At 38.9% G+C, this 27,094-nt stretch overlaps 2 protein-coding genes across 4 annotated transcripts in view; one reads left to right on the forward strand and one right to left on the reverse strand.

The window, feature by feature from the left end:
• The window catches only part of HPGDS (hematopoietic prostaglandin D synthase), a 28,327-nt gene extending 12,855 nt beyond the window's left edge, over positions 1-15,472 (forward strand). The window contains exons 3-5 of the mRNA XM_008054827.2: positions 2,355-2,464; positions 10,505-10,603; positions 15,173-15,472. Of these exons, the coding sequence (XP_008053018.1) occupies positions 2,355-2,464; positions 10,505-10,603; positions 15,173-15,337 (374 nt within the window). The 3' untranslated portion in view covers positions 15,338-15,472. The remainder of the gene's footprint in view (positions 1-2,354; positions 2,465-10,504; positions 10,604-15,172) is intronic.
• A 1,795-nt stretch (positions 15,473-17,267) lies between these two features.
• SMARCAD1 (SWI/SNF-related, matrix-associated actin-dependent regulator of chromatin, subfamily a, containing DEAD/H box 1) overlaps positions 17,268-27,094 on the reverse strand; it is a 99,250-nt gene continuing 89,423 nt past the window's right edge. For 2 of the 3 annotated variants that reach the window (XM_008054829.1, XM_021710788.1), the window contains 5 exons: positions 25,595-25,783; positions 24,756-24,874; positions 23,787-23,969; positions 22,452-22,561; positions 17,268-19,088 (listed from right to left, as the gene is read on the reverse strand). In XM_008054829.1, coding sequence (XP_008053020.1) covers positions 19,027-19,088; positions 22,452-22,561; positions 23,787-23,969; positions 24,756-24,874; positions 25,595-25,783 — 663 coding nt within the window. In that variant the 3' untranslated portion in view covers positions 17,268-19,026. The remainder of the gene's footprint in view (positions 19,089-22,451; positions 22,562-23,786; positions 23,970-24,755; positions 24,875-25,594; positions 25,784-27,094) is intronic. The other variant, XM_008054828.2, reaches the window with a different exon arrangement.

The following is a 27,094-nucleotide window of genomic DNA, read 5'->3' on the forward strand; positions in this document are numbered from 1 at the left end:
AAAATTAGCCAGGAATGGTGGCCCGTGCTTGTAGTTCCAGATTGGGAAGCTAAGGTGGAAGGATCACCTGAACCCAGGAGATCGAGGCTGACGTAGCTGTGATTGTCCACTGCATACTGCACTATAGCCTGAGCAACAAAGTAAGACCCCAACAAGAAAGAAAGAGAGAAAGAGAGAGAGAGAGAGAGAGAGAGAGAGAGAGAGAGAGAGAGAGAGAGAAAGAGACCAGATGGCAATGGAAAAGAAGAGAGAGTGAGAAAAATATGAGAAAGTTTGTGGATGTAAAAGATGTCACCATGTGAATGGCAGTCTCTCTGACCAGAAGGAAGGACAAGGCAGATCACAGCTTGGACATGGCTTGTCTTTCTCATAGCACCATGGACTGCTGCTTACTCCTTCCCCTCTTCCTCCCCATCCGCCTCTCACCCTTTCTCCTCATCCTCCTCGTCCCTTCTTCTCCTTCTCCTGTTTTAAAAAAACTGTTCTCAACTTGCAATTCCTTTTTCAATGTCTACCTTCTCCAATCAACCATAAGTGCTATCCAGGCAAGGAATTGATCTCTTTTATTCAATGCATAGCCCCTGTGGGAACTGACTTGCAGTTGGGGGCCAGTCATTATTGTTACATGAAAAAGGAAGAATTGAATTGAGGGAGGGCGTGATGACTCCACTTTGGGATTTATTGAAAGAAGTTCAAGAGCCAAAGGCATACTCAGAGATATATCCAAAACGAGGCTGAGAATATGGGCTAAAAAATGTTGAATGAGGAGTCATCTGCATAAATTGATAGCTGAAACCCTGAGGTAGAAATCAAAGTAGGAATGAAAATGAAGAGAACCTGACAGAATTTCTGAAGACTTTTCAAGATCACAATCTTTGAATATCTCACACACAAAATAAAGATAGTTTACAGAGGAATGCTAAATCACTCAAGCAATTTCTTTCACTTTAACAGTCTTTTGTGGTATAATTTACATACAATTCACCTGTTGTCAGTATACAGTTCCTTGATTTTGGTAAATTTATATAGTTGTGCAAAAGCAATCAATTTTAGAATGTTTCCATACTGAAGCATTTCAAATTGACACCAGTGAGAAACTATTTAGGAAGACCAACAATTTTTTTTTTTTTTAACTGTAGTCTTACTCTGTGGCCCAGGCTGGAGTGTGGTAGCATGATCACAGCCTTGACCTGCAGTCCTCAGGCAATCCTTCTGCCCCAACCTTCCAAGCAGCTGGAACTGCAGGTGTGCACCACCACTACCAGCTAACTTTTTGATTTATTGTAGCGATGAGATCTCACTATGTTGCTCAGGCTGGTCTCAAACCTCTGGGTTCAGGCATTTCTCTTGCCTCTGCCTCCCAAAGTGCCAGGATTATAGGCATGAGCCCCCCTGCCCAGCTGGAAGACCAATAATTTATTAGCAACAGTAATGATTAACAAATGACAAGAAGAAAAAAAAAAAACCAACCCCCCCCCCCCCCCCCCCGATCTATTCTTTTTAGACCTCAAGTCTTCGGGCAGGAGAAAAATGCTCCTGACAAAAATTATCTACAAAAAAAAAAAAAATTACAAAATAAATTATAACATATACAGGGTATTTTTATTTTTATATAGGTTATTTATTGTAGTATTGCTTGTATTAGCAAAAGACTGGAAACAAACCTAATCCTTTGAGGGTAGTTAAATAAACTGTGGCACATCTACCCCAAGGAATCTCATGTAGTTGAAAAAAAGAGCAAGGATGCTTTTTAGTTACTTGTAAGAAGAAATCTATAGGGCACATGGGTGAGGTGCCATGGCTAATGGGATGTACACTATTTGCTAGTATTTCCATAAAAAATGGAAGAATAAAAAGCTAATACAAGTGGTTATTAATAAGACAGACAAAGGAAGTGAATGGGCAGGGTGGAAGCTAGTCTTCACTGGATATTGTTTTATATGCTTTGAGTTTTCAATCATATGAATATACTATCTATTTAAAAAGCAAATTTTTTTTTGCTGGACGTAGTGGCTCTTGCCTGTAATCTCAGCACTTTGGGAGGCAGAGGTGAGAGGATTGCCTGAACCCAGGGGTTCGAGACCAGCCTGGGTAACTTGGCAAGACCTCGTCTCTACAATAAATCAAGAAAAATTAGCAGGGTGTGGTGGTGCATGCCTGTAGCCCCAGCTACTTAGAAGACTGAGGTGGAAGGATCACCTGTGCCCAGCAGGTTGAGGCTACAGTGGCTGTGAGCGTTCCACTACGCTCCAGCCTGTGTGACAGAGTGAGACTTGGACTCAAAAAAATGTTGTTTTTTTTTTTTTTTAATGTAATGAACCGAACATACTGATAAGCCTCTCTCTATTCCATAGATTTGGCTGGAAATACAGAAGTGGAACAATGTCAAGTTGATGCTATTGCTGACACATTGGATGATATCATGTCACGTTTTCCTTGGGCAGAGAAAAAGCAAGAGATAAAAGTAATGTGATCAATCTTCTATTACTAGTATTAACCATGCACCATTTGCCAGAGGCTATGTTGGGTTCCTTTTTTTACTATTTAGTATTTATTTATTTATTTTTATTTTTTGTGTTAGGTTCTTTAAAAAGTTCTTTTTTTATCAAAGCAATGTGTACAAATAGTTTGAAAATATTAAATTATATTAAAACATTTATAATAAAGTACAGCAATTCCCTGCTTTACTCCTTCACATGAACTCCTTCCCAGATGTACCCTCTTTTAAATCCATTTAGCTGTTGCTTTAGAATTTACATCTCTTTCTATTTCTCTCCCTCCCTCCCTCCCTCCCTCCCTTCCTTCCTTTTTGTCAGAGTCTCACTGTTGTCCAGGCTGGAGTGCAGTGGCACACTCCCGGCCACCCCAGCGTCAGCCTGCTGGGCTAGGGCAATCTGTTCACCTCAGCCTTCCAAGTAGCCGGGACTACAGGCGCGCGCTACCATGCCCGGCTAATTTTTTGATTTATTGTAGAGACGAGGTATCCCCAAGTTGCCCAGACTGGTCTCAAACCCCTGGTCTCAGGCAATCTTCCTGCCTCGGCCTCCCAAAGTGCTGACCTAAAAGATAACTTTCTTTCAGTCAAAGCTGCTTAAAGATGAATTGGGTCATTTTGGGGAACAGCAAGTTCCCAGCCCACCAGAGGGATGAAACATAAGGGGCCAGGTCACTACCGGGAGTACTGCAGAAGGAACTCAATCAAGGGCTATTGGCATTCCACTATTCTTTTTGTTTTTGTTTTTTGAGTTGGAGTCTCACTCTGTCGCCCAGACTGGAGTGCAGTGGTCGCTGCCGGCACCACAGCCTTGACCTGCTGGGCTCCGGCGATCTTTCCGCCTCAGCCTTCCAAGTAGCTGGAACTACAGGCGCGCGCTACCACACCCAGCCAATTTTTGATTTTATTGTAGAGATGAGATCTCACCAAGTTGCCCAGGCGGGTCTCGAACCCGTGGGCTCAGGCAATCCACTCACCTCAGCCTCCCAAAGTGCTGGGATTACAGGCTGAGCCACCGAGCCCGGTTAGCATTCCACTATTCTATTTAACTCACCCTTCAATCCTCATTTAAAAAAAAAATTTGACAAAAGTAATACATGCTTATTGTGGAAAATTTGCAAAATACAGACCAGCAGGGGAAAAAAACAAACTTTAACTTTATGCTATGCCACCCATAGGAAATTGTTGCTAACATCTTATTTTAGAGTCTTCTATTCTTTTTTTTTCTTTTCTTTTTTTTGAGTTGGAATCTCACTCTTGTCACCCAGGCTGGAGTGCAGTGGCATGCTCACAGCCATTGCAGCCCCAACCTGCTGGGCTCAGGCGATCCTCCTGCCTCAGCCTTCCAAGAAGCTGGAACTACAGGCACGTACCACTATGCCCCACTAATTTTTGGATTTATTGTAGAGACAAGGTCTCACCAAGTTGCCCAGGCTAGTCTCAAGTCCCTGGACTCAGGCAATCCTCTCACCTCAGCCTCCCACAGTGTTGGGATTACAGGTGTGAGCCACCGCACTCAGTTATATCTTTATATTTCTATAAGATATGCAAATATGTGTTTCTTTGACCATTTTTAGACAGTGTCTATTGACTTTTTATGATAGTACAGGTCGAGTATTTCTAATCCAAAACTCCAAAATCCAAAATGCTCCAAAATCTAAAAGATTTTGAGTGCCAGCATGATATTACATGTGGAAAATTCCACACATAAGTATTTAACACAAACTTTGTTTCATGCACAAAGTTAATTTAAAATATTGTATAAAATTAACTTTAAGCTATATATATAAGGTATATAAGAAACCTAAGTGAACTTTGTTAGACTTAGGTCCCAATGCCAAGATATCCCATGTATATTTAAGTATTCCAAAATCTAGAAAAGTCTGAAATCTGAAACACTTCTGGTCCCAAGCATTCAGGATAATTACTCAACTTGTAACAAGGATTTATCTCTTACATAGTCATTTTCTCTGCTTCTCTTTTCTCAAGCTCTCAATATAGTAGTATGAAAGTTACTTGGTTAAATCAATTTCAGTGATTACATTAGTATGTCTATGCAAATATTACACAGAACTGTGCATTAAAGTATAATATTTCCTTTCTCACTTTTCCTCCTCAAAATTAGTACTTGCCTTATTCCAGACTAGCCTGGGCAACATAGCAAGACCCCACCTCTATTTTAAAAAAATTTTTTTTAAAATTAAAATGAAGAAAGAAAAAGTTTATTCAAAACTCTAAGGAGGTGGATGGGGAATAAAGGAGCAAGGATGCTCTTCAGTTACTTGTAAGAAGAGATCTGCAGGGCACATGGGATTGAGGAGGCATAGCTAATGGAATATATACTATCTGCTTGTATTTCCATAAAAAACAATGGAAGAATACATAAGAAAGTAGTAAGAGTGGTTATTAATACGGCAGGTATGTAAGGAAGTAAAATTCTGTCATCATGTTCACCTTCCAGATAAAGAAACTGAGAAACAGCCATCATGGAGTTGCCCAAAGTCACAAGTGTTGGAACTGTGATCTGAGCGCAGACAGCTGGTCCCAGACCTATAACCTCATCACCTATGCATAATTGCTTAAATTGTAAACAAATTTCCAGAGCACCCCTTTAGGATTCAACTGTTGTTATCCTCATTTTCTAGATAAGGAGATTGAGTTTCATGTAGAGCGAATAACTCGCCTAAGATTGTTCTGCTAGAAGTGGTATTCAAGGAATTCAAATCCCAGTCAGTCTGACTCAGACCCCATGTTCTTAACCACTAGGTGTAATGCCACCATGCCAACAGCTGCTCAAAACAGCTGTGCATGAATATTTATATACAGGCTCAAGCTAAATGTCTGTAGCCAAGCCACAGCACAGAACAACAAATGGTAGGCAGTCTTATCAATTTACCTGAGCACATATTTAAATGCATACTCTGCATTTAAGCACTTAGTATTTATTCTAAATACTATTTATTTAGCTGGGACCTCCTGATTTGAAGAGATATTTGGGCATAAAAGTATTTACATGTACTGACTCTCTGATATAAATGAAAGACATGAGGGACACACACTATGCATACATATGCCTACCCAGGACAATAAGGCTCAGCTTTGATGACAGAAATACAGCAATGTTTTGACATAAATACATTCAGGCTCTGGAGTCAGACTGCCATGCTTGAATCTTTTCTTACTAGCTGTCACTTAACATTCCTATCTATGGTTCCAACTCTTTGTCTGTAAAGTGGAAATATAATACACTCTGCTTTGGATTCAATGGCAGCCTATGTATCTAGGTCTAGGTAGAAAGCGGTCAATACATATTAACTGCTATAATTAATACAGTGTTCTGTAGTTCAGTGTGAATTGTTTTTCCTTATATTTGTCAGACACAGCATCTATATTTTACACATCCTTATAAAAGCAGAGACAAGTAGATACATATTCCCCAATTTAGAAAGAGGTGTCTAATGTTTTCTGTTTCATGTGCCAAAGAACCCCCGGCAATGGGCCCTCTATCAGCTTGCCCTCTCTACTTCTTTATTTTCATCACTTCTGTGGCTGAGGCTCCATGACAGAGGCCACCTCTCAGAGGAAAGTAAGTATTCCTTGAACATTTATGACAAGAGTAACACTCTACCTTTGTATTCTAATAACAATGCTCTTACATACCACCTATCTTAAAAAACAATTTCACAGGACATAGCACTTCAAGTTCATGAGTAAATCATATGAAGGGAGAACATGTTGCAGAAACACTGCTAAGAGCTGTAGACTATCTATTAACACGCAGGACCCTGGCTAGTAAACTAAGAAAAATGCAGTTCTGTATTTCATCGCTATTTCTTTGTTTTGTGTTGCATTGCTGCCACCTTGTGGTCAGATTAAAATCTCAAAGTTAGAATATTGATATAGTAAAGATGGATAGTGAAAATATTCTATGTGCTCTAAAAATTCATCAGATATACACAACACTTATAGATGTTTCAGTTTTGTTACTAAAAATCCCATTATTTATTTTTAAAATTTATTTTATGTATTTAGTTTTTTTTTTTAGAGTCTCACACTGAAGTGCAGTGGCACATTCACAGCCACCACAGCCTTGACCTATTGGGCTCAGGTGATTCTGCCACCTCAGTCTTTCAAGTAGCTGGAACTACAGGCATGCACCACTATGCCCATCTAATTTTTTAATTTATTGTCGAGATGAGAGCTCTCCAAATTGTCTAGGTTGGTCTCTAACCCCTGGGCTCAGGCAATCCTCTCATCTCGGCCTCCCAAAGTGCTGGGCTTATAGGCGTAAGCCACCACGCTTGGCTAAATTTTTTTTGTTTTTTTGAGTTGGAGTCTTACTCAACCGCCCAGGCTGGAGTGCAGTGGCACGCTCACGGTCACCCCAGTGTCAACCTGCTGGGTTCCGAAGATCCTTCTGCCTCAGCCTTCCAAGTAGCCGGAACTGTAGGCACATGCTACGATGCCCAGCTAATTTTTGATTTATTGTAGAGACAAGGTTTCGCCAAGTTGTCCGGGCTAGTCTCAATCTCACGAGTTCAGGCAATCCATTCGCCTTGGCCTCCCAAGTGCTGGGATTATATATGTGCGCCAATGTGCTTGGCTAATTTTGTTTTTAAATTAAAGGTAACATATGTCTCTGGACATTGGTCACCAGACAGTCCTTGAACTTACCGTTAACTTGGTTATTCAGTATATCTGTTTCAATTTCCTCATGTGAAGAACATAGTGGAAATGGAGGATGAGAAGTTTTGAGGGAATTCTAATGGCTCAGTTTCAATACAAAATGATTTTGGCAGTGCGAATTTTAAGAAAATGTTTGGAGAAACACACAAACCTTTCTCTGTTCTCTAAAAGTCATCTGTTAGAGTACGAGAACAATGACTTCTCTGGGTAAAAAGCCTCCTGTTCAGGAAGGGGGAGGAGGACATTTCTGAGTTCATCAAATATGAACGACTGTCTAGGATTTATGAAAAACGTATTTTTAAAATACATATCTTGCCAGGCGCGGTGGCTCATGCCTGTAATCCCAGCACTTTGGGAGGCTGAACGAGAGGACTGCCTGAACTCAGGGGTTCGAGACAAGCCTGAGCAACTTGGCAAGACCTCACCTCTACAATAAATCCAAAAATTAGCCAGACATGGTGGCCCATGCCTGTGGTTAAAGTTACTTGGAAGGCTGAGGCAGAAGGATTGCCTGAGCTCAGCAGATTGAGACTGTGTTGGCTCTGAGTATCCACTGCACTCCAGCCTGGGTGACAGAGTAAGACTCTAACTCAAAAAAAAACAACAAAAAACACACACACATCTTGAAAAAAAATAATGTATATGCAAATTTCATCTTATACTATTTTAGTGAGTGTTCTTTAAAATAAATCTTGGTTGGGTGCAGTGACTCATGCCTGTAATCCCAGCACTTTGGGAGACCAAGGCCAGAGGATTGCTTGAGGCCAGGAATTTGAGACTAGCCTGGGCAACATCGCGAGATCCCCATCTCTACAAAAAATTTTAAAAATTAGCTAGCTGTGGTGGCATGCACCTGTAGTCCCAGCTCCTTGGGAGACTGAGGTGGGAGGATCGCCTGAGCCCAGGAAGTCGAGGCTGTGGTGAGCCATGATCATACCACTGCACTCCAGTCTGGATGACAGAGCGAGATCCTGACTCAAAACACATACACACACACACACACACACACACACACACACACACACCTTTAAAAATGATGTACAATCAAATTTCATCTTATACTATTTTGGTGAGTGTTCTTAAAAATAAATCTTAACAATTATTATGCTACTTGCTAATTTACATTTGATTTTACTGAAGTGATTCACCAACCTTGTAAGGAGAACCTGGGCAGGAGAAGTCAATAGCACAGATAGAATAGTTTTATTTGGCGCTGCAAATACATAAGCATTGGCATACCTGAGGCTGTGGAAATGTGTATTAGAAGAAGAGAATTTCCTAGGCATGTCCCCAGGAATTTGGGGAAAGTTGCCCAGCAGAACATGCTGTTCTGTTCAACTGCCTCCTGTTTCTAGTTACCCTAGAACAGTCAAGTTGGCCATGACCTTTCTGATACTAGGGTGAGCAGCTCTCTGGAAAGTGCCACATGGTTCTGGGCCCGCTGCCTTCAATCTCCTCACAGATTCTGTACAAGTTAGAAGGACTTACTCATAACATTATATTAAAACTAGGCTGGGTGCAGTGGCTCATGCCTGTAATCCAAGCACTTTGGGAGGCCAAGGTGAGAGGATTGCCTGAACCTAGAAATTTGAGATCAGCCTGGCAAAATGACAAGAGCTCGTCTCTACAATAAATTATTTAAAAAAATAAATACGGCTGGGCATGGTGGCTCACATCTGTAATCCATGCACTTTGGGAGGCCAAGATGAGAAGATTGTCTGAGACCATGGATTCAAGAGCAGCCTGGACAACCTGGCGAGACCTCATCTCTACAATAAATAATAATTTTTTTAAAAGGCCGGGCATGGTGGTGCATGCCTGTAGTTCCAGCTACTTGGAAGGCTGAGGTGGAGGAATTGCCTGAGCTCAGCAGGTTGAGGCTGTGATGCCCGTGAGCAACATGCCACTGCACTCCAACCTGGGTGATAGAGTGAGACTCTGACTCAAAAATAAAATAAATAATAAATAAATAAATAAATAAAACTCTTAACATATTAACCATGAGCACCATATAGAAGAGGGGAAAAGACATAAAGCCAAAAGAATGGCAAGCTTTCTTTCTTTTTTTTTTTTTGAGTCAGAGTAAAAGGAGTAATTGAATTATGTGTTTCATAGATGATATTCAAGGCAGACACATCTTATTCCAAGGTGAAATGGCAGGCCAGAGAGAAAATACATAAAAGCCCAAGATCATAATGATTTGTTATGATTATATGTGTTAAATGCAATGGTAACACGAAGAACTGTCGACTGGAGGAGTCTAGCCTTACAAAATAAAATGAATTTCTTTACCTTCAGTGATATTATTTAACTTGAAATTAGCTGGGTTAAGAAAAAGAGGAATTGCCAAGCTCAGTATCTTACTCCCATAATCCCAGCACTTTGGGAGACTAAGGTGAGAGAACTGCCTGAGCCCAGGGGTTCGAGACCAGCTTAGGCAACTTGGTAAGACCTCATCTCTACAATAAATCAAAAAAATTAGCTGAGTGTGGTGGCATCTGTAGTCCCAGCTACCTGAAAGCTAAGGCAGAAGGATAACATGAGCCCAGGAGGTCGAATCTGTGATGGCTGTGAATGTGCCACTGCATTCCAACCTAGGTGACAGGGTGACTTTGACTCAAAAAAAAAAGAAGAAGAAGAAAAAGAAAAAGAGGAAGTTTTGAAATCTAAAAATATAATGGAATCAAATTCATTAATAAAAAATTAAGATAAAAAAGATTCTATGGGTAAAATATTTAGCCATTATACATAAAGAAACTGTAAGAACTAATAACAGTTTGGACTCGGTAGCTCAGCCCGTAATCCCAGCACTTTGGGAGGTCAAGACGAGTGAATTGTCTGAGCCCACGGGTTCAAGACTAACCTGGGCACCTTGGCCAGACTTCGTCCCTATAATAAATAAAAAAAATTAGCTAGGCGTGATAGTGTGTGCCTATAGTTCTGGCTACTTGGAAGGCTCAGGCCGAAGGATAGCCTGAGCCCAGCAGGTTGAGGCTGCGGTGGCTGGGAGCATGCCACTGCCCTCCAGCCTGGGCAACAGAGTAAGACTCCAACTTAAAAAAAAAAAAAAAGAAAAAAAAGAACTAATGACATAAGTGTTTATTTCTTAATCCATGAGTAATAAAGAGATGAACTAAGATCAAAATAGAATCAGACCTGAATCTCTATAATGTCATAAACTTGGGGGGGGGGGGGAAGTATCTATTTTTTTTTTTATTCTGAACCCATGTGGGAGAATAAAGGTGAAGAAATTGACTTCCTCTTCAAATACTATTATTTATGTTTCTTCTTGTTATTCTTAAAGTAATATTTCCTCTTTCCTAGGACCAGATGTTTAATCACCTGCTTACATGTGATGTACCTCATCTTCTGCAAGATTTGGACACATATTTGGGGGAAAAAGAGTGGCTTATTGGTAACTCTGTGAGTATGAATTACAATGTTAAAAAATACAAGCTAATATAAAGTGGCAAATAAAAGAATAAACCAAAAACATACAAAAACCTATTGGAAAAAAAGTTAACCATTGGGAGAGAATAGAGTAGATAGCAGGGACAAAAGCTAAAGAACTTTCAATAAATTTTTTTCTAGTAACTTTAATTACTATGTTTCATATAATTATATGACGACAAAAAATTTTGAAAAGCCATCCTAAAAATCACAAGCAAGTGAAACAAATGAACCTAATTGTGCAAAAGAGATGAGTGCCCAGAGAATAGGTATCTGCTGTGTGAAGAACTACTTCAAGAAATATTTTCATTTGGGCAGGGCACGGTGGGTCAAGCCCGTTATCTCAGCACTTTGGGAGGTTGAAGCAGGAGGATTGCTTGAGCGCAGGACTTCAAGACCAGCCTGGACAATATAGTGAGCCCTTGGGTTTACAAAAAACAAAAACGTTAGCCCAACATAGTGGTGTGTGCCTGTAGTCCCGGCTACTAGGGAGACTGAGGTGGAAGTATCCCCTGAACTAACTCAGTCTGTGTGACAGAGTGAGGCCCTGCATCCAAAAAAAAAAAAGAATGAAAAGAAATACACGATTTTCTTTTTGTTTGAGTGTTGCCTAGGCTGGAGTGCAATAGCACACTCAAGGCCACCGCAGCCTCGACCTGCTGGGCTTGGGTGATCCTTCTGCCTCAGCCTTCCAAGTAGCTAGAACTACAGGTGTGGGCCACCATGCCAGGCTAATGTTTTGACTTATTGTAGTGACAAGGTCTTGCCATGTTGCTCAGGCTTGTCTTGAAGGCCCTGGACTCGGGCAATCCTCTTGCCTTTGCCTCCCAATGTGCTGGGATTACAGGCGTGAGCCACTGCACCTAGCTTCATCATTTTCAGTAATCATATCTTTGGTGGTACTAGGCACTACTGGTATTGCTTTTCTAGTATTATTATAGAAATAAATGTGTTGATGTCATTGAGAACCAGGATCTTCAGTGTGGAATAAAAGAGAGATGTAAGATCAGTAAGGTTAACATTTTTGAACTTGGGTTAACAGTAAAAATTCATGATGTATTTTATCTTAAGATACACAAAAAAGGCATTTTGTATTTCCATCAGTTGAAAACATTTCTCTTATAAAAGTATTCCATTTAGTAGATCAGAAGTAAAGACTATAACCACTTTCCAACCACTGAAGAATTAACAGGCCTAGATATATATATATTTTTTGAGTTGGAGTCTCACTTAGTCTCCCAGACTGGAGTGCAGTGGCCGCTCTCGGTCACCACAGTCACGACCTGCTGGGCTCCGGCGATCCTTCCGCCTCAGCCTTCCGAGTAGCTGGAATTACAGGCATGTGCTACCACCCCTGGCTAATTTTTTTTATTTATTGTAGAGATGAGGTCTTACCAAGTTGCCCAGGTGGGTCTCAAGCCCACGGGCTCAGGCAATTCACTCACTTCGGCCTCCCAAAGCGCGGGATTACGGGCTGAGCCACTGAGCCCGGCCAGGCCTAGATATTGATCATCATTAATAATCACAAAAAAGCGAGACAACCAGACCCTTCCGGTCTTCCAGTAGAGGGGCACACACCACCCACCGCCTATGAGTAGTCTTGCCAAAAAGTCAAATCTAAAGCTGTGGATATTATGGTAGGGGTCCCTGCCCCCAAGGAGGCTGCATTCTAGGAAACTGGGCAGATTGCTTTTTTGCAGCACTGTGACATTATCATGATCACGGTCTGCCCTGTTCAATCCTTTGGGGTGATGCACGAGTAAACTTGCTACATTTTTATTCTCATCTTTTTTTCTTTTGAGTTGGAGTCTCACTCTTTTTTTTTTTTTGAGTTGACTCTCACCCAGACTGGAGTGCGTGGCCGCTCCCGGCCACCGCAGCCTCGACCTGTTGGGCTCCGGCGATACTTTCGCCTCAGCCTTCCAAGTAGCCAGAATTACAGGCGCGCGCTACCATGCCCGGCTAATTTTTTTTAAATTTATTGTAGAGATGAGGTCTCGCCTACACAGGCAGGTCTCGAACCCGCAGGCTCAGGCAATCCACTCACCTCAGCCTCCCAAAGCGCTGGGATTACAGGCTGAGCCACCAAGCCCAGCTCGGAGTCTCACTCTTGTTGCCCAGACTGGAGTGCAGAGGCATGCTCATGGCCACCGCAGCCTCAACCTGCTGGGCTCAGGCGATCCTTCCGCCTCAGCCTTCCAAGCAGCCGGAACTACAGGCACACGCCACCACACCTGGCTAGTTTTTTTGTGATTTATTGTAGAGATGAGGCCTCACCAAGTTGCCCAGGCTGGTCTCGAACACCTGGGCCCAGTCTTCTTGCCTCGGCCTTGCAAAGTGTTGGGATTAGATTACAGGCTGAGCCACCAAGCCCCCCCTTATTCTCATCTTTTAACCTCATCACATCCTCCTTCATTTGTTCCCCCATAGCCTTTCCTATAATGTTCCTTTTCCTGCCCTATTGATTGAATAATTTCTAAGAATTTTTTTGTTTTCTATTAAAATTCTCTTGGAAACCATCTTCCAACTCCATCTGAGCACTCTCTTGCTTCTTCAGTGCTTCAGACACACCATATTTCTCAAAAACAGGTCACACTCCCGCCTAAGAATGTTGCACTGATTGATCCTTCTGCCTGGAATGCATAATCCCTGTTACTGCCATGTCTGGGCCTTTTTTTTTTTAATCATTCAAGTTACATGGCACCACTTAAAGATCTACCCTGAATACCTGATAGTCCAATCTCACTGCTTAACTTGTTCTTCACTCCTTTCAACTTGCAGGGTCTTTTTGGTTTTGGTTTTTGAGTCATAGTCTCACTATGTTGCCTAGGCTGGAGTGCAGTGGCACAATCACAATTACTGCAGCCTCCGCCTCCTGGACCCAGTGACCCTTCTACCTCAGCCTTCCAATTAGTTGGAACTACAGGCACACACCACTACACACAGTTAATTTTGGGGTTTACTGTAGAGACGAGGTCTTGCCAAGTTGCTGAAGCATCTTGAATCCCTGGCTTAAGCAATCCTCTCGCCCTGGGCTCCGAAAGTGCTGGGATTACAGATTATTTTTTTCTTTCAAACTAGGTAACTTGGGCAGATTTCTTCTAGGATATTTGCAGTACCACGCTTTTGGTCTTTAAGCCTGACTTGTTGGACACTCATCCCAGGTTGGTGACTTTACAGAAGAAAGTCCAAGCCATTCCCGCCATTGCTAAGTGGATACAGTGAAGGCCCCAAACCAAACTGTAGTTGATGCATGAGTGATTACAGTGAGCCACCATGCCTGGCCTCAGTTTGCATGTTTTATGGGTCTTCTCCTTTCTAAAATAAAAGCTGCATCAGAGAAGAGGCTTGTACCTTATTTGGCTCTCCATCAGTCTCCAACACCTAGACCTGGGTGTGGCACATAAGAGGCATTTATTGGCTGAATTCGGAATCTTCAAACCAATAGATTCTCTGGGCTGAGAGATGTTTAGTAAAGCAAGTTCATGCACCTGTACAATAGTAGGACCAGGCTGTCACTACTGTAATCCAGGTGCCAATCTTTGCATTTCACTAGTGGTCAGTCAGCCAAGTTACTGCTTCTGACATGATGTAATTTAATGTATTTTAGCCAACAATATCTCACTTGAAACTATTAGCTAGAAATAAATGGCACCCTATTCCTTTATGTTATGCCATGTAGGACAAAGAAACAAGGTAAACGAGAAAATAATCACACAGTTGAAGACAGAACTTTCTGTAGGATGTGTAGAATCTTCAATAATTCTGTGACATGAAAAAGACACTGTTATAAAGAGTTAAGGACACAATCAGAAGAAACACATAGACCTAGAGAGGATCCTGCTTTGTCTAGTAAAGGACATTTTTTTTTTTGGAACAGATGTAAAAATATGGATTGGTTATAAGATTAAAATGTGGCTTAGTGTGGTGGCTCACACCTGTAATCCCAGCACTTTGGGAAGTGGAAGTGAGAGAATTGCCTGAGCGCAGGGGTTTGAGACCAGCCTGGGCAACTTGGTGAGACCTCATCTCTTCAATGAATAAAAAAATTAGGTGTGGTGGTGCATGCCTGTAGTTCCAGCTACTCAGGAGGCTGAGGCAGAAGGATCGTGTGAACCCAGCAGGTTGAGGCTGTGGTGGCCATGAGTGTGCAACTGCACTCCAGCCTGGGTGGACACAGTGAGACTCCAACTAAAAAAAAAATTTTTTTTTTAAATATGTTGTCAGAGAGGTAGAGATTGGACCTGGTTACAAAAGAGTATGTATCATTAAGCTTGCATGTTAGTAAGATCTCTCCATTCACCCAACTGCATAGAAAAATACCTGATATGAGTACACTAAAATGGTAACAGTAGCAATGTTTGGGTGTTGGGAGTATGATGTTATCAGTCATTTTCTAAATTTCTACCATATACATTCTGCTTTTGTAATAACAAGAATTATTTTGAATTTAAAAGAAACTATCTTTTGGATTAAGAAATTAAATTTTGGAATGCTGTAAAGTTTTATGTTCAATTGAAAAGCTTGTTTCCTTTAAACTAGGTAACTTGGGCAGATTTCTTCTGGGATATTTGCAGTACCACGCTTTTGGTCTTTAAGCCTGACTTGTTGGACACTCATCCCAGGTTGGTGACTTTACGGAAGAAAGTCCAAGCCATTCCCGCCATTGCTAAGTGGATACAGCAAAGGCCCCAAACCAAACTGTAGTCGATGCATGCCACCTGCCAGCTTTGCTATCCTCAAGGGCATCTCTCCCACAGGAGAAAACAGCTACGTCAGCTTCCCAGATAATCCACATGCTCCCCTCCCCAGCTCCACCACGACTTTCACTTTAGCCATATTGTTTAAAAAAAATTTTTAAAGGCATTTTTGGTTTCTTCCCAGAATAGCTTCACATCATTTGTAATTGAGAAAAAAGAGTTTATAATACAGGCAGAACTTACTTTGCACTTGTTCCAACATGCATGAATTTTTGTCACAATGGCTTAAATAACGTTTCCCCCCAAAAACGTTTGAACTTCAGCTACCATAGTATATGAACAGTAGCTGCATAAAATATAAACCTTGCTAGCAGCTCTTCATTACACAAATCACTACGTAAATAAGACACACATAATGACCAATGACTAGTCATGTCACTTCTTTCAAAGACTGTCAATGATGAAAAGTCTGCACATCTGTTATTCACGCAGAGAAATGTGACCTTGTATTACCTGCTTGCTGCCCAGTGATAAATCCATTGGACATTTTTTCAAAAGCGAATAAAAAAAGGAACTCTCCAACAAAGAGGAAAAGGCAGGTCAGGCACAGTGGTTCACATCTGTAATTACAGCACTTAGGGAGGCTAAGGCAGAAAGATCGCTTGCAGCCCGGAGTTTGAGACCCACCTGGCCAATATGAGATCGCACTTCTACAAAAAAATTTTAAATTAACTGGGCATGGTGGCATGCACCTGTAGTCCCAGCTACTTGGGAGGCCGAGGCAGAAGGATCACCCGAACCCAACAGTTCCAAGCTGCAGTGAGCCAGAGCATGTGCCGTGCTCCAGCCTAGGTGACAGAGACCCCAACTCAAAAAAAGGGGGGGTGGTGGCAAAGGAACAAAGTGTGATCATGCTGGAATGAATTTCGAATTGAGCATAAACAAAGTTACAGAGAAAGGTGCTGACTGTAGAAAGCTGACACAGCTACAGTTCAAGAGGCTCTAGATAGACAGCCAGGAACTGGATAAAAGTGAGCTTACTGATGCAAATGAGGACAGTGGCTATGACAAGAGATGTAGATATTCCATAGATCAATAGAAGCCACAGGTAGGAAGAAATTATTTGCAAAAACACGTGTCTGATAAAAGACTGCTATCCAAAACATACAAAAAATGCTTAAAAATCAACAATAATAAAATCAGGCAAGAGACCTGAATAGATGCCTTACTGCAGAATATACGCAGATAGCAATAAGCATATGATGAGGTGCCCAACATAAAGTCATTTGGGAACAGCAAATTAAAGTAAGATACTGCTGCAGAACTATTTGGTGAACATCCAAAACAGACACTACCAAAACACCAAATGCTGGTGAGGATTTGGAACTTGCATTCATCACTGATAAGAATACAAATGATACAGCCACCTGTGGCTTCATTTGCTCTTTACTGATGATGGGCTATGATACTTATTGAAGCCACTGATCAGAATACATCTCAACTAATAAATGTCAGTTTATTGACAGACAATATTGGGCATATGGGATGATCTCATTTGTGCTCAATATTACATACATTTTTTTTGAGTCAGAGTCTCACTCTGTCACCCAGGCTGGAGTGAGTGGCATGCTCATGGCTACTGCAGTCACGACCTATTGGGCTTGGATGATCCTTCTACCTCAGCCTCTCAAGTAGCTGGAACCACAGGCATGTGCCACCACACATGGCTAATTTTTTTATTTATTGTAGAGACAAGGTCTCTCCAAGTTGTTCAGGCTGGTCTTGAACCCCTAGACTCAGGCAATCCTCTCATCTCAGACTCCCAAAGTGCTGAGATTACAGGTGTGAGCCACTGTGCCTGGTGCAATATTACATACATTTTGAAGGGCAAGAGGAGGGAGGGTTAGAAACTATTAAAAAGGGTGTGAAAATACAACTTATGATCACAAATATTTTTATTAAGCCCAAGACATAATAAAGCATTACAGGGAGAACCCAACTACATTTCATAAGAGATAAAAATATGGATATAACAATAACAACAAAAGAAATAGCCTATGATTAAAAATACATTCATACAGAAAAGTTATGACCAATCTATTATGAGATTTTAAAAGGTAATATTGCCAACAATGTGACTAAGTGATTTGGGTACTGTGATGCACAAGGAGGTAGTATTAACATTTGAAGATTCCTTTTAGCCCTGTAGTGCTAAAATACATTCAGGATGTTAAATATACCTTCAAGGCTGGGTTAAGTCTACTGAGCCATGAGTTCTCTAAGTCTGTAATATCTAAATCATCACTGTAAGGGCTTTATTCACTTTCTAAATCCAGAGGGTTATACTACTAGCATCTTAACAAGTTAGGATGCCCTGAAAACTATGATCTCGAAAAATTAACAAATCTTTGATTTATAAATAAGTTTATTTATAATGATATTTACATAATAAAAACAAAACATGAAACTCACAAGTTATACAAAGAAACTGGTGTATAATAAAAACAGCAATATAGACTGACAGGCAGAAATTTAAAGAAAGAGTTAATAAAGAGTTAAATATCAAATAGACAACTTTACTTCTTCTGAGTGTCACACTGTCACCCACACTGAATTGAAACTGAACTCTGGCTCTCTCTTCGGGCGGTCCTGTACTGGAAATTCTGGAAACTGGTAAATTATATCTTGATAAGAGTTTAAAGTTAATGACCTATTTCCATGCAGTATCTAATGCTGCCTTGAGATTAAGTCACACTCAGTCTGCTTTTAAGTGAAATAGTTTTAAGTGAATCTGTTCTGACAGGTTAGAAAAATGTCACCAACATTCTGCTCGTGTGCGGAGATGTGGCAAGAATAAACTACTGTTGAGAGAGGAAGAGAACTGGAGCAGAAGTGACTGGGCAACAGTTTCAAGAGAAGCAAAGGCCAGGAGAGGGAAATCAATGAAAACATGCACAAGAGTAGGCAGAGCAATAAGCACAATTAGTGCAGTTGGGAAGTGAACAGAAGGAATTAATCCATGGAGTGAGAGAAGGGCTTTTTTAGTTACTATTCACTGGAAAACAACTTAGTGCCTAGCCAAACAAATCTGCTGTAACAGAAGTACTTGAGAGGACCTGGGGGATGTTGGTATATGGAATGCCACCTTTAAATTCAGGTTGAGTTCTTGTTGACATTGGTGAACATCTGCTTCAAATAGCAATAAAATGAAAGCTATATAATCTATACAGCTGCAATTTAAAACTAACATAATAAAAAAAAACTTCAAATGAGACAAGCAAAAACAAGACATAAGCATTGTCAAATAAGGCACATGTAAAAATCTACACACATTATCCAGTGAAAGACAATATATATATATTTGGAGGTAGAAATAATTACAAAAATACTGACATTTCTAAAGCATTAGCATATTTGTTACAAACAGTCACCAACTAATCCCCTTTCAGAAAACTGCTTTGTAAAATGATTATTCAACATCTTCAGGACTACATCTTTGTGGCTTTTTTGAAATTTCACGTGAGTATCTGGAGAATTCAGTTAGTGGCAAAAAAGTTGTCCATATTATGAGAAATGCAATATGGAAATTATAAAAAGTTATAAATGTTCATAAACCCCATGGTCATCATAATGTGAATGTTCTTGAGTGCACCAAGTTGATATTTCATCATCAATTAGGAATTCACAATTCTTATTTCACAAGCCCATTGATGTTTTTAGTAATGTGGCTATATCAGCTGGCATACTCCCCTCATCACCTGCAGGTCAGAAAGAGGCATTCAAAGTTTTATAAACACTTTTATTTTATAAAATATATTCTCTCATTCAAGTTTTTCTTCCTTTGGTGAATACCTATGTATCTTTCAAGAACTAGTTTGCTTCAGTGTCACCCCTAGTCCTGTAAGTAACGGGGCTGTTTCCTCTGTATTCTTGTTCATATCATCAGCCCAGCAATGCAAGCTTATGTTTCTGATTTTATGTAGATGCATAAAGATACGTGATATAGATAGTTTGGGTCTTACCTAATTCACATTTGCTAAACTGTATAACAAACTGAGTATGGAAAAAAAAGACAATAAAGCCCCCAAATCCCAACCAACCAAAATTAATTTAATCTATAATATATTTTTTTTTTGAGTTGGAGTCTCACTCTGCGCACGCTCATGGCCACCGCAGATTCAACCTGCTGGGCTCAAGTGATTCTTCCACCTCGGAAGAATAGCTGGAACACCAAGCTAATTTTTTTATTTATTGTAGAGATGAGGTCTCACCAAGTTGACCAGGCTGGTCTTGAACCTATGGGCTCAGGCAATACTTTCACCTCAGCTTCCCAAAGTGCTGTGATTATAGGCGTAAGTTACTGTGCTGGCCTATAATATTTTTAATCTAAGGATACAATCACTAACTTAAAATTACGCTATATACATAAACAGTATGTTGAATACAGTATACCAGTTGAGAATTAACCACTTTAAATTACCTTTTATTTAACCAATGTTTACCCTGTACTTTAATTAAATGGGACCCTATGTAAATATTTACAGGAATTATTTGAGATTTTCTAAGATACCACTTGTCATGGTGGCACAGAATCTAGCCATCTTTGGTTGAATTCAGCACTCAAAATATTTAAATTGGTTTGTTAATATACTAGTTAGTGAAAATGGCACAGCTGGCAATTCATACATATTTGCTGACCTGTTATAGATCTGTAGCTATGAACAATTTTGTAAATTACATGTGGCTAAAATGTAGCAAAACTAATCAAGTATCTCCCCTTCCCCCAACAAACCTTAGTTACAATTTAAAATTATGAGTATTTTCACGTACTCTTCTTTGTTCTGTTAAAAAAACATATGTGCACAGGAACACAAAATACTACATAAACTCTTAGGGATTTCACGGATAGCCTTACTTCCAAGCACATCCACTGACGTGAAAATAGACCATAAAGTCCAAGGTGACACTTGTCCTACATTAACTGACACCACATTATGAGGAATGCAGAGAGAAGAGAAAAGAAGAAAAAAAGTAAGAAGTTTATTTAAAAAATTTAAGGATACCAAAGTTGAGTAAACGCAGCATGTGAACTTTGGACCTGGGTTTTTTTTGTTTTTTTTTTTTTGAGTTGGAGTCTCACTCTGTTGCCCAGACTGGAGTGCAGTGGCCGCTCCCGGCCACCGCAGCCTTGACCTGCTGGGCTCCGGTGATCCTTCTGCCTCAGCCTTCCAAGTAGCTGGAATTATAGGCGCGCGCTACCACGCCCGGCTCATTTTTGACTTATTGTAGAGATGAGGTCTCGCCAAGTTGCCTAGTCGGGTTTTGAACCCGCAGGCTCAGGCAATCCACTCACCTCAGCCTCCCAAAGGCGCGGGATTACAGGCTGAGCCACCGAGCCCGGCTGGACCCGGGTTTTTTAAAAAAGCTACAATAGACAGTAAAAGGACAATTTGGAGAAATCTAAATATGAACATATATAATCATATCTAGAAACTACTGTTCATTTTCCTGGATGCAATAATGGTATATAGCAACTTACAGGAATGTGCTGTAATACTGAAAATAAATTCCCATGTTTACAATTGACTTTGTGACAGTTCCATGGGGGAAAAACAGGCAGATGGGAAAAACACTACAAATGCCACAATTGTTAAACCCCTGTCTTTTCATTCACACCATGCTTTCAACATTTTTGCATGAAGATTTTTGCAGTAAAAAGGTTGAAAAAGGTAGAAAACTTATTAATATAATTAATTCACATTGAAGGAGACTAAAGAAATAAAAACAGCAGCAAAGCACAATTTTTATTTTAAAGCAGTAGTTCTCTGATTTCAGCAAGTATCAGAATCACCTAGAAGGCCTGTTAAACCAAAGATTATTGGTCCAGATCCCATCCCCTATACTCATCCTACACTTCTGAGTAGGTATAGGAAGGGGTTTGGGAATTTGCATTTCAAAATGGCAGCTTCTCAGGTGCTCTGGCAGTTGGTGCAGGGACCTTGAGAATCACTGAGGCAAGCTTCAAAAACACCAAAATCTGACAATATGGTCTGGTTTTGTTTCTTTTTAGAGATAGGGTCTTGCTCAGTCACTTAGGCTGGAGTGCAGTGACATGGCTATAGCTTATTGCAGCCTTGAACACCTGGGTTCAAGTGATCCTCCTGCCTCACATTCCCAAGTAGCTAGAACTGCAGGCATGTGCCACCATGCCCAGATCATCTTATTTTTAAATTTTTTGTAGATTGGGTCTCGTTATGTTGCCTAGACTGGTCTCAGACCCTCGGGCTCAAGCAATCCTCCAATCCTCTGAAGACAAATTAAATGTATTTATATAGTACACAGTGCCTAGCAAAATACTGGGTCACAGTAAATAGTCAATAGAAGTTTTCTAAATTAAAAATGAGCCATTATCAATATTAATATTCCTGTTTGGTAGAATAATTTAAAAAACCATTTATTTCTATCAATTTTACATTAATTAAGCAAATCAAGGTGAAGAATGCATGTGTAAAAAGGAAGGATACATATTTATTTCTATATGCACAAAATAATTGGTCACACACTCAAAACAAAAAGTTAACAGTCATCACCTCTAAGGGGAAGCTAGATGATGGCTATGAAGGAGGCTTTTGTCTGTTCTTTCATACCATCTGAGTCTCAAACTAGGTGAACATATCCTCTCAAAAATATAAACATAAATAAAAATTTTAAACTTATTAAACTTTAAAAACTATTTACAAATTAATGGGGCCATTTATTTGAGTTCTTTCTAGGGTCCAACTGCTTCTCTCTGAAAAGCTTATTACATTTTCAAAAACATGAATTTTTTAACTGCACTCTAAATATGTGCCATACATATTTACTAGTCAAAATGAAATTAATGTAAATGTTAAGGTTCTTAAAATACATTATGTATTTTAGACCATTGGGTTCATAAATATTACTTTCAGCTCTGGCCAAACAGATCTCAGTTATTATATACTTTTTAAATATGTGTGCTTACTTTCTCCTGTGTCATCCCTAAATGTAAGCTAATTAAGGACTTATTATTATTAGCAATGGCTAATTTGATGCCTAGTCATATAAATAAATATTGAAGTTTCTGCTTACAAACAGCTTACCTTCATCTACTGTGGTCATATCTTGTTCTAGTTTCAATTTCTGTTGGTTAATTTTTAGCATGGATTCTTCAATAGTCCCTTGGCTTATTAATTTTATAACTAGTACTTCTCTAAAAAAAATACAAACATATGTTCATTGGTTACGAAATGTAGTTATCTGTATACACATAAACTTAATATATTTAAGAGTTCAAAGAGTAACTTGAAAATTATGACAAACATATCCTTACATTCTTTTACTCAAAAACTATTTAAAAATGACATTTTTTTGGCATTTAACTTTTAGACAACCTTTACTACTGATTGAAAAGAAGATATCTGTACTTTAAAAATTAGTGATTAAAATACATCACAACATTAACACATACATTTTCTTTCTTTCTTTTTTTTGAGTTGGAGTCTCACTCTGTCGCCCAGACTGGAGTGCAGTGGCCGCTCCCAGCCACCGCAGCCTTGACCTGCTGGGCTCTGGTGATCCTTCCACCTCAGCCTTCCGAGTAGCCGGAATTACAGGCGTGCGCTACCACGCCCGGCTAACTTTTTAAAAATTTATTGTAGAGATGAGGTCTTGCCTGCCGGCCCAGGTGGGTCTTGAACCCGTGGGCTTGGGCAATCCACTCACCTCAGCCTCCCAAAGGCGTGGGATTACAGGCTGAGCCACCGAGCCCGGCAATACGTACATTTTCAAAGAAGCATGCTGACTGTATCAGATTCCAATAAATAATTTTGTACATTAAGGTAGGTGAATAATAGTAAAGTACAAAGCTCCACAATAGGTACTGATAAATATTTGGTCCATAAATGAATATATCAATGTCTTTTAGAAATATATTAAAACACTCTACAAAAAAACATTGTTTACATATGAAAGTAGAGTTAAACTGTAGTTACTTTCACCTCTTTACAATCCTGTGACCAATGTCAAAATTAAACGTCACCGAAATAATCTACAACTCAAATAATCTATTTCCTAAGGAATAACAGGACAGTGACAGTGTGTAGATTACCAAATCTGTCTGGCTCTTAAATGGTCTAACAATTAAGTCTTTCCAATTGCGGATCTTTTTCAAAGGGGCAATTAATAATATTTAATCTTCATAAACTACAGAACTATTTGGGGTGAGGGTAGGTGGTTATTTTGTTTTAATTACTAGAAAATGAATAGGTTACCCAGGGGAGTTCATATTCAACACTGCTGGTATATAGTACCATCAGCAACCATGCTTCACTGGAAAAATAAAAATGAAAGCAGGACATCTAACACATTATATGGTGATATTCTATACAAGTTAAACTGGCATTTGCTTAAAAATAAATTCAACTAAAAATACTTACTTAGTTTGACCTACTCTATGGCATCTATCTTCTGCTTGTTTGTCATTGTAAGGATTACAGTCAATATCGTGAAGTATAACAACATTTGCTGAAGTCAGATTTATTCCTAATCCACCAGCTTTTGTTGAAAGCAGAAACACAAAGATATCCATATCGGTGTTAAACTCATCAATCAGATGAATCCTATAAAATACATATATTAGGTTAAATCTCACTAAAGGTATATAATGTAATTAAAATGGAAAACAATCACATCACATAGAAAAGAAAGCTGCAGATGTAAAGACATGCTCTTGGCACTGCAGTTATTTCTCCTGTGGCAGTATCATTGAAGGACCTTAATTCACCAACTTCCTTTTTATACTATTGCTCATCCCACTAACTCTTACTTTAATTCTACTATTCAGATTGTATTAGCTCCTAAAGTATAATTCTGTCCTTTATTTAATAACTTCTGGCTTAGCTAAATTCTGCATATGGTTATTCAATCTCTAATATTTTCAGAAGTCTATCAGCTGCTACTGGCAGACAATATTCCTGATGAACAAAGGGCCTCAAGATCAAACTCTTATTACCCTTACTCTAATGCAGGAAAAAAAAATCATGTTGGCTGATAAAGCATTCTTTGATTAAGACAATCTTTTCAACCTTTGGAAATTAAAAATGATTACCCTTAAAATATGAAAAGCCTAAGATTTTAAAACAATTTGGGTTAAAATGAGGTATCTTAGACTTTGAATGATTTTAAAAGGGGAAAAATCATAAAACGTATATAATTCTAATAGCTGTTCCAAAATATATTTGTATGCAATTCAGATAGAAATATTGAAAGAAAATTTCTCTCATTTTAAGGTAATGATGTGAAGTAACCAAATAAGATTGAAAGCACCAAAATTCTATCAGATTCTCTAGACATTTAAAATTTTGACAAATGAGTGATTTTCTGAAACTAAAGGGAAGTATACCAACCTTTCAGAAATCTGAGTCTTTCCATCTAATCTGAGGTACCTATGCTGATGATGTTTTAAGAGAACCTCTAAGATATCCAGCATCATGGTAAACTGGCTAAATAATACAACTCTATTACCCTGTGAAAATACATACATGAATTAGAAACAGAAAAATAAAATTATTTTACTACTCAAAGCCTTGATAGGTCTAAGCAATTAGGAATATTACCCATAACATGTTGATAAGTCTGCAGAAAATTCCCTATGATGTATCTAATGACATAGCAAATGCTTCTTTAATAAAAATCAAGTAATGATTCTTAAGAGATAAATTTCTTATTGTAGATTATGTATGAATAAATTTCCTTAACTCCTAAACTTCAGGGCTAAGATTTGTCAGTTTGATTTTAAAAACAGCTAAATATTACTTCATATCAGAAAAATGTCAGTAAATGTGAACAGCTGCATAAGTGTATACTGTATACTATTTAGACTGTGGTTTTTATAAATTGAAGCTATTTCACACATAAACCTGCAGTGATTACTTAACTATTTATTAACTAGTATCTTTAAAAAACTAATTTTGAAGCAATTACAGATTGTCACCTATGAAATAATGAAAACCAATACAGATGTAGTCTACTAACTTCTATTGTTTTGACTGAGGTTCCACAGAGAAAAAGAAGTAATCAGGAAAATATATGCCCAAATAAGTCAAGACAACGTTCAAAATACTAAGTTCTGGAAAAATGTAGAACAGACATAGGTTAAAGTTTCCAGAAAGTTAGAACATGCCAGGATTGCTTTAAGTTTAACTAATTGGGAAAACACAAAAGAAGTACCATTCTCCTTTAATACCTTCTGTTTCAATTCAGACAATATGCGTCCTAAAACTCGAAATTTTCCAGAATCTAAAATCAAATCCATGTCTAACTGGAAGTTATTAATGTGTCGATACTGTTTACAAAGTACATGTAGTTCAAAGTCTGTCATAACTTCCATATCTTCAAAGATCAGGTCAGGGTTAGCCTCACAGTGTGTAGGTTCCTTAAAACAAAACAAAACACAATACACTTCCAAATAAAAATAATTTATAATGTGATCAGAATAATTTAATAAAATTGTTCACATTTGATAAACTACCTAAGTCATAGAACATTTTAGTGTAAAAGATTCAGCAAAGAAAATTAATTTTTTTTGTAGGTATAATGAAGAGGGGAGACCTTATTGTTTCACAGGAACATACTGAAATATTTACAGAAAAAATGCCTAGAATTTGGTTCAAAATAACTGTGGAGAGGAGTCTAGTGAGTATAGATAAAACAAGAGTAATGTCATTATCAAATGATAATTAGAAAAGGGATGAAGTAATGTTATATGGACAGAAGATTTCATCAAACAATTCTACTTTTATATATGTTTGAAACTCTCCCATTTGTATACCTAATCCTGAATTGTTCCCCACATCTTTAAAATAAATAATTTAAAAAAGAAACTCTCCATAAGAAGTTTAAAATACTATAAAAACAATTTTTAAAAAATAAAATGGGTTGCTTTCAACACAAAGATCAGTAAGGATAAATAAGAATAAGATGCTAAAGGGAAAATGAGGCAAAACTAAAGAGTAATGGTTAAAAATATAAAGAAAAAAGTGAATAAGAAAAACGACTCACTAGCCAGAACATAAAATCCAAGGAATCTTTTGGTTAAAAAAAAAAAAAAAAAAAAAAATGCATTATGGAAGTTTGGGAATTGGGAAAATTATGTAAGGGGCCAGATTGTAACTATTTTAGGCTTTGTAGATAAGATGATTTCTGTGGCGACTACTCAACTATGCCCCAGTAGTGAGAAAGCAGAAAACACAGAAAAATGGGCATGAGTGTGCTATAATAAAACTTTATTTATGACAGACTTGGTCTTAAAAATGTTTTTCTTGACTGGTCGGGGTAGCTCAGTGGGTAATCCCAGCACTTTGGCAGGCCAAGGCAAAAGGATTGCCTGACCCGGAGGGTTCAAGACCAGCCTGGGCAACTTGGTGAGACCTCGTCTCTACAATAAATCAAAAAATTAGCCAGGCGGGATAGTGTGGGCCTGTAGTTCTGTCTACTTAGAAGGCTGAGGCAGAAGGATCACTGAAGTCCGGCAGTTTGATGCTGGGGTGGCTTTGAGCGTGCCACTGCACTCCAGCCTGGGCAACAAGAGTGAGACTCCAACTCAAAAAAAAAAAAGTTTTTCTTAAATATGTAGGTAAATGAGCACTATGTCCACTGGGTTAAGCAGTCTAACTTTTAGCCTATCAACTTAACCTCCCAATTGTTTAATATTGTTATAAAATTCAATGTTAGCATAATATGAAAT

This window comes from Carlito syrichta, unplaced genomic scaffold (assembly GCF_000164805.1).
Source record: "Carlito syrichta isolate Samal-C Ts95f unplaced genomic scaffold, Tarsius_syrichta-2.0.1 Scaffold301538, whole genome shotgun sequence".
Taxonomy (NCBI): domain Eukaryota; kingdom Metazoa; phylum Chordata; class Mammalia; order Primates; family Tarsiidae; genus Carlito; species Carlito syrichta.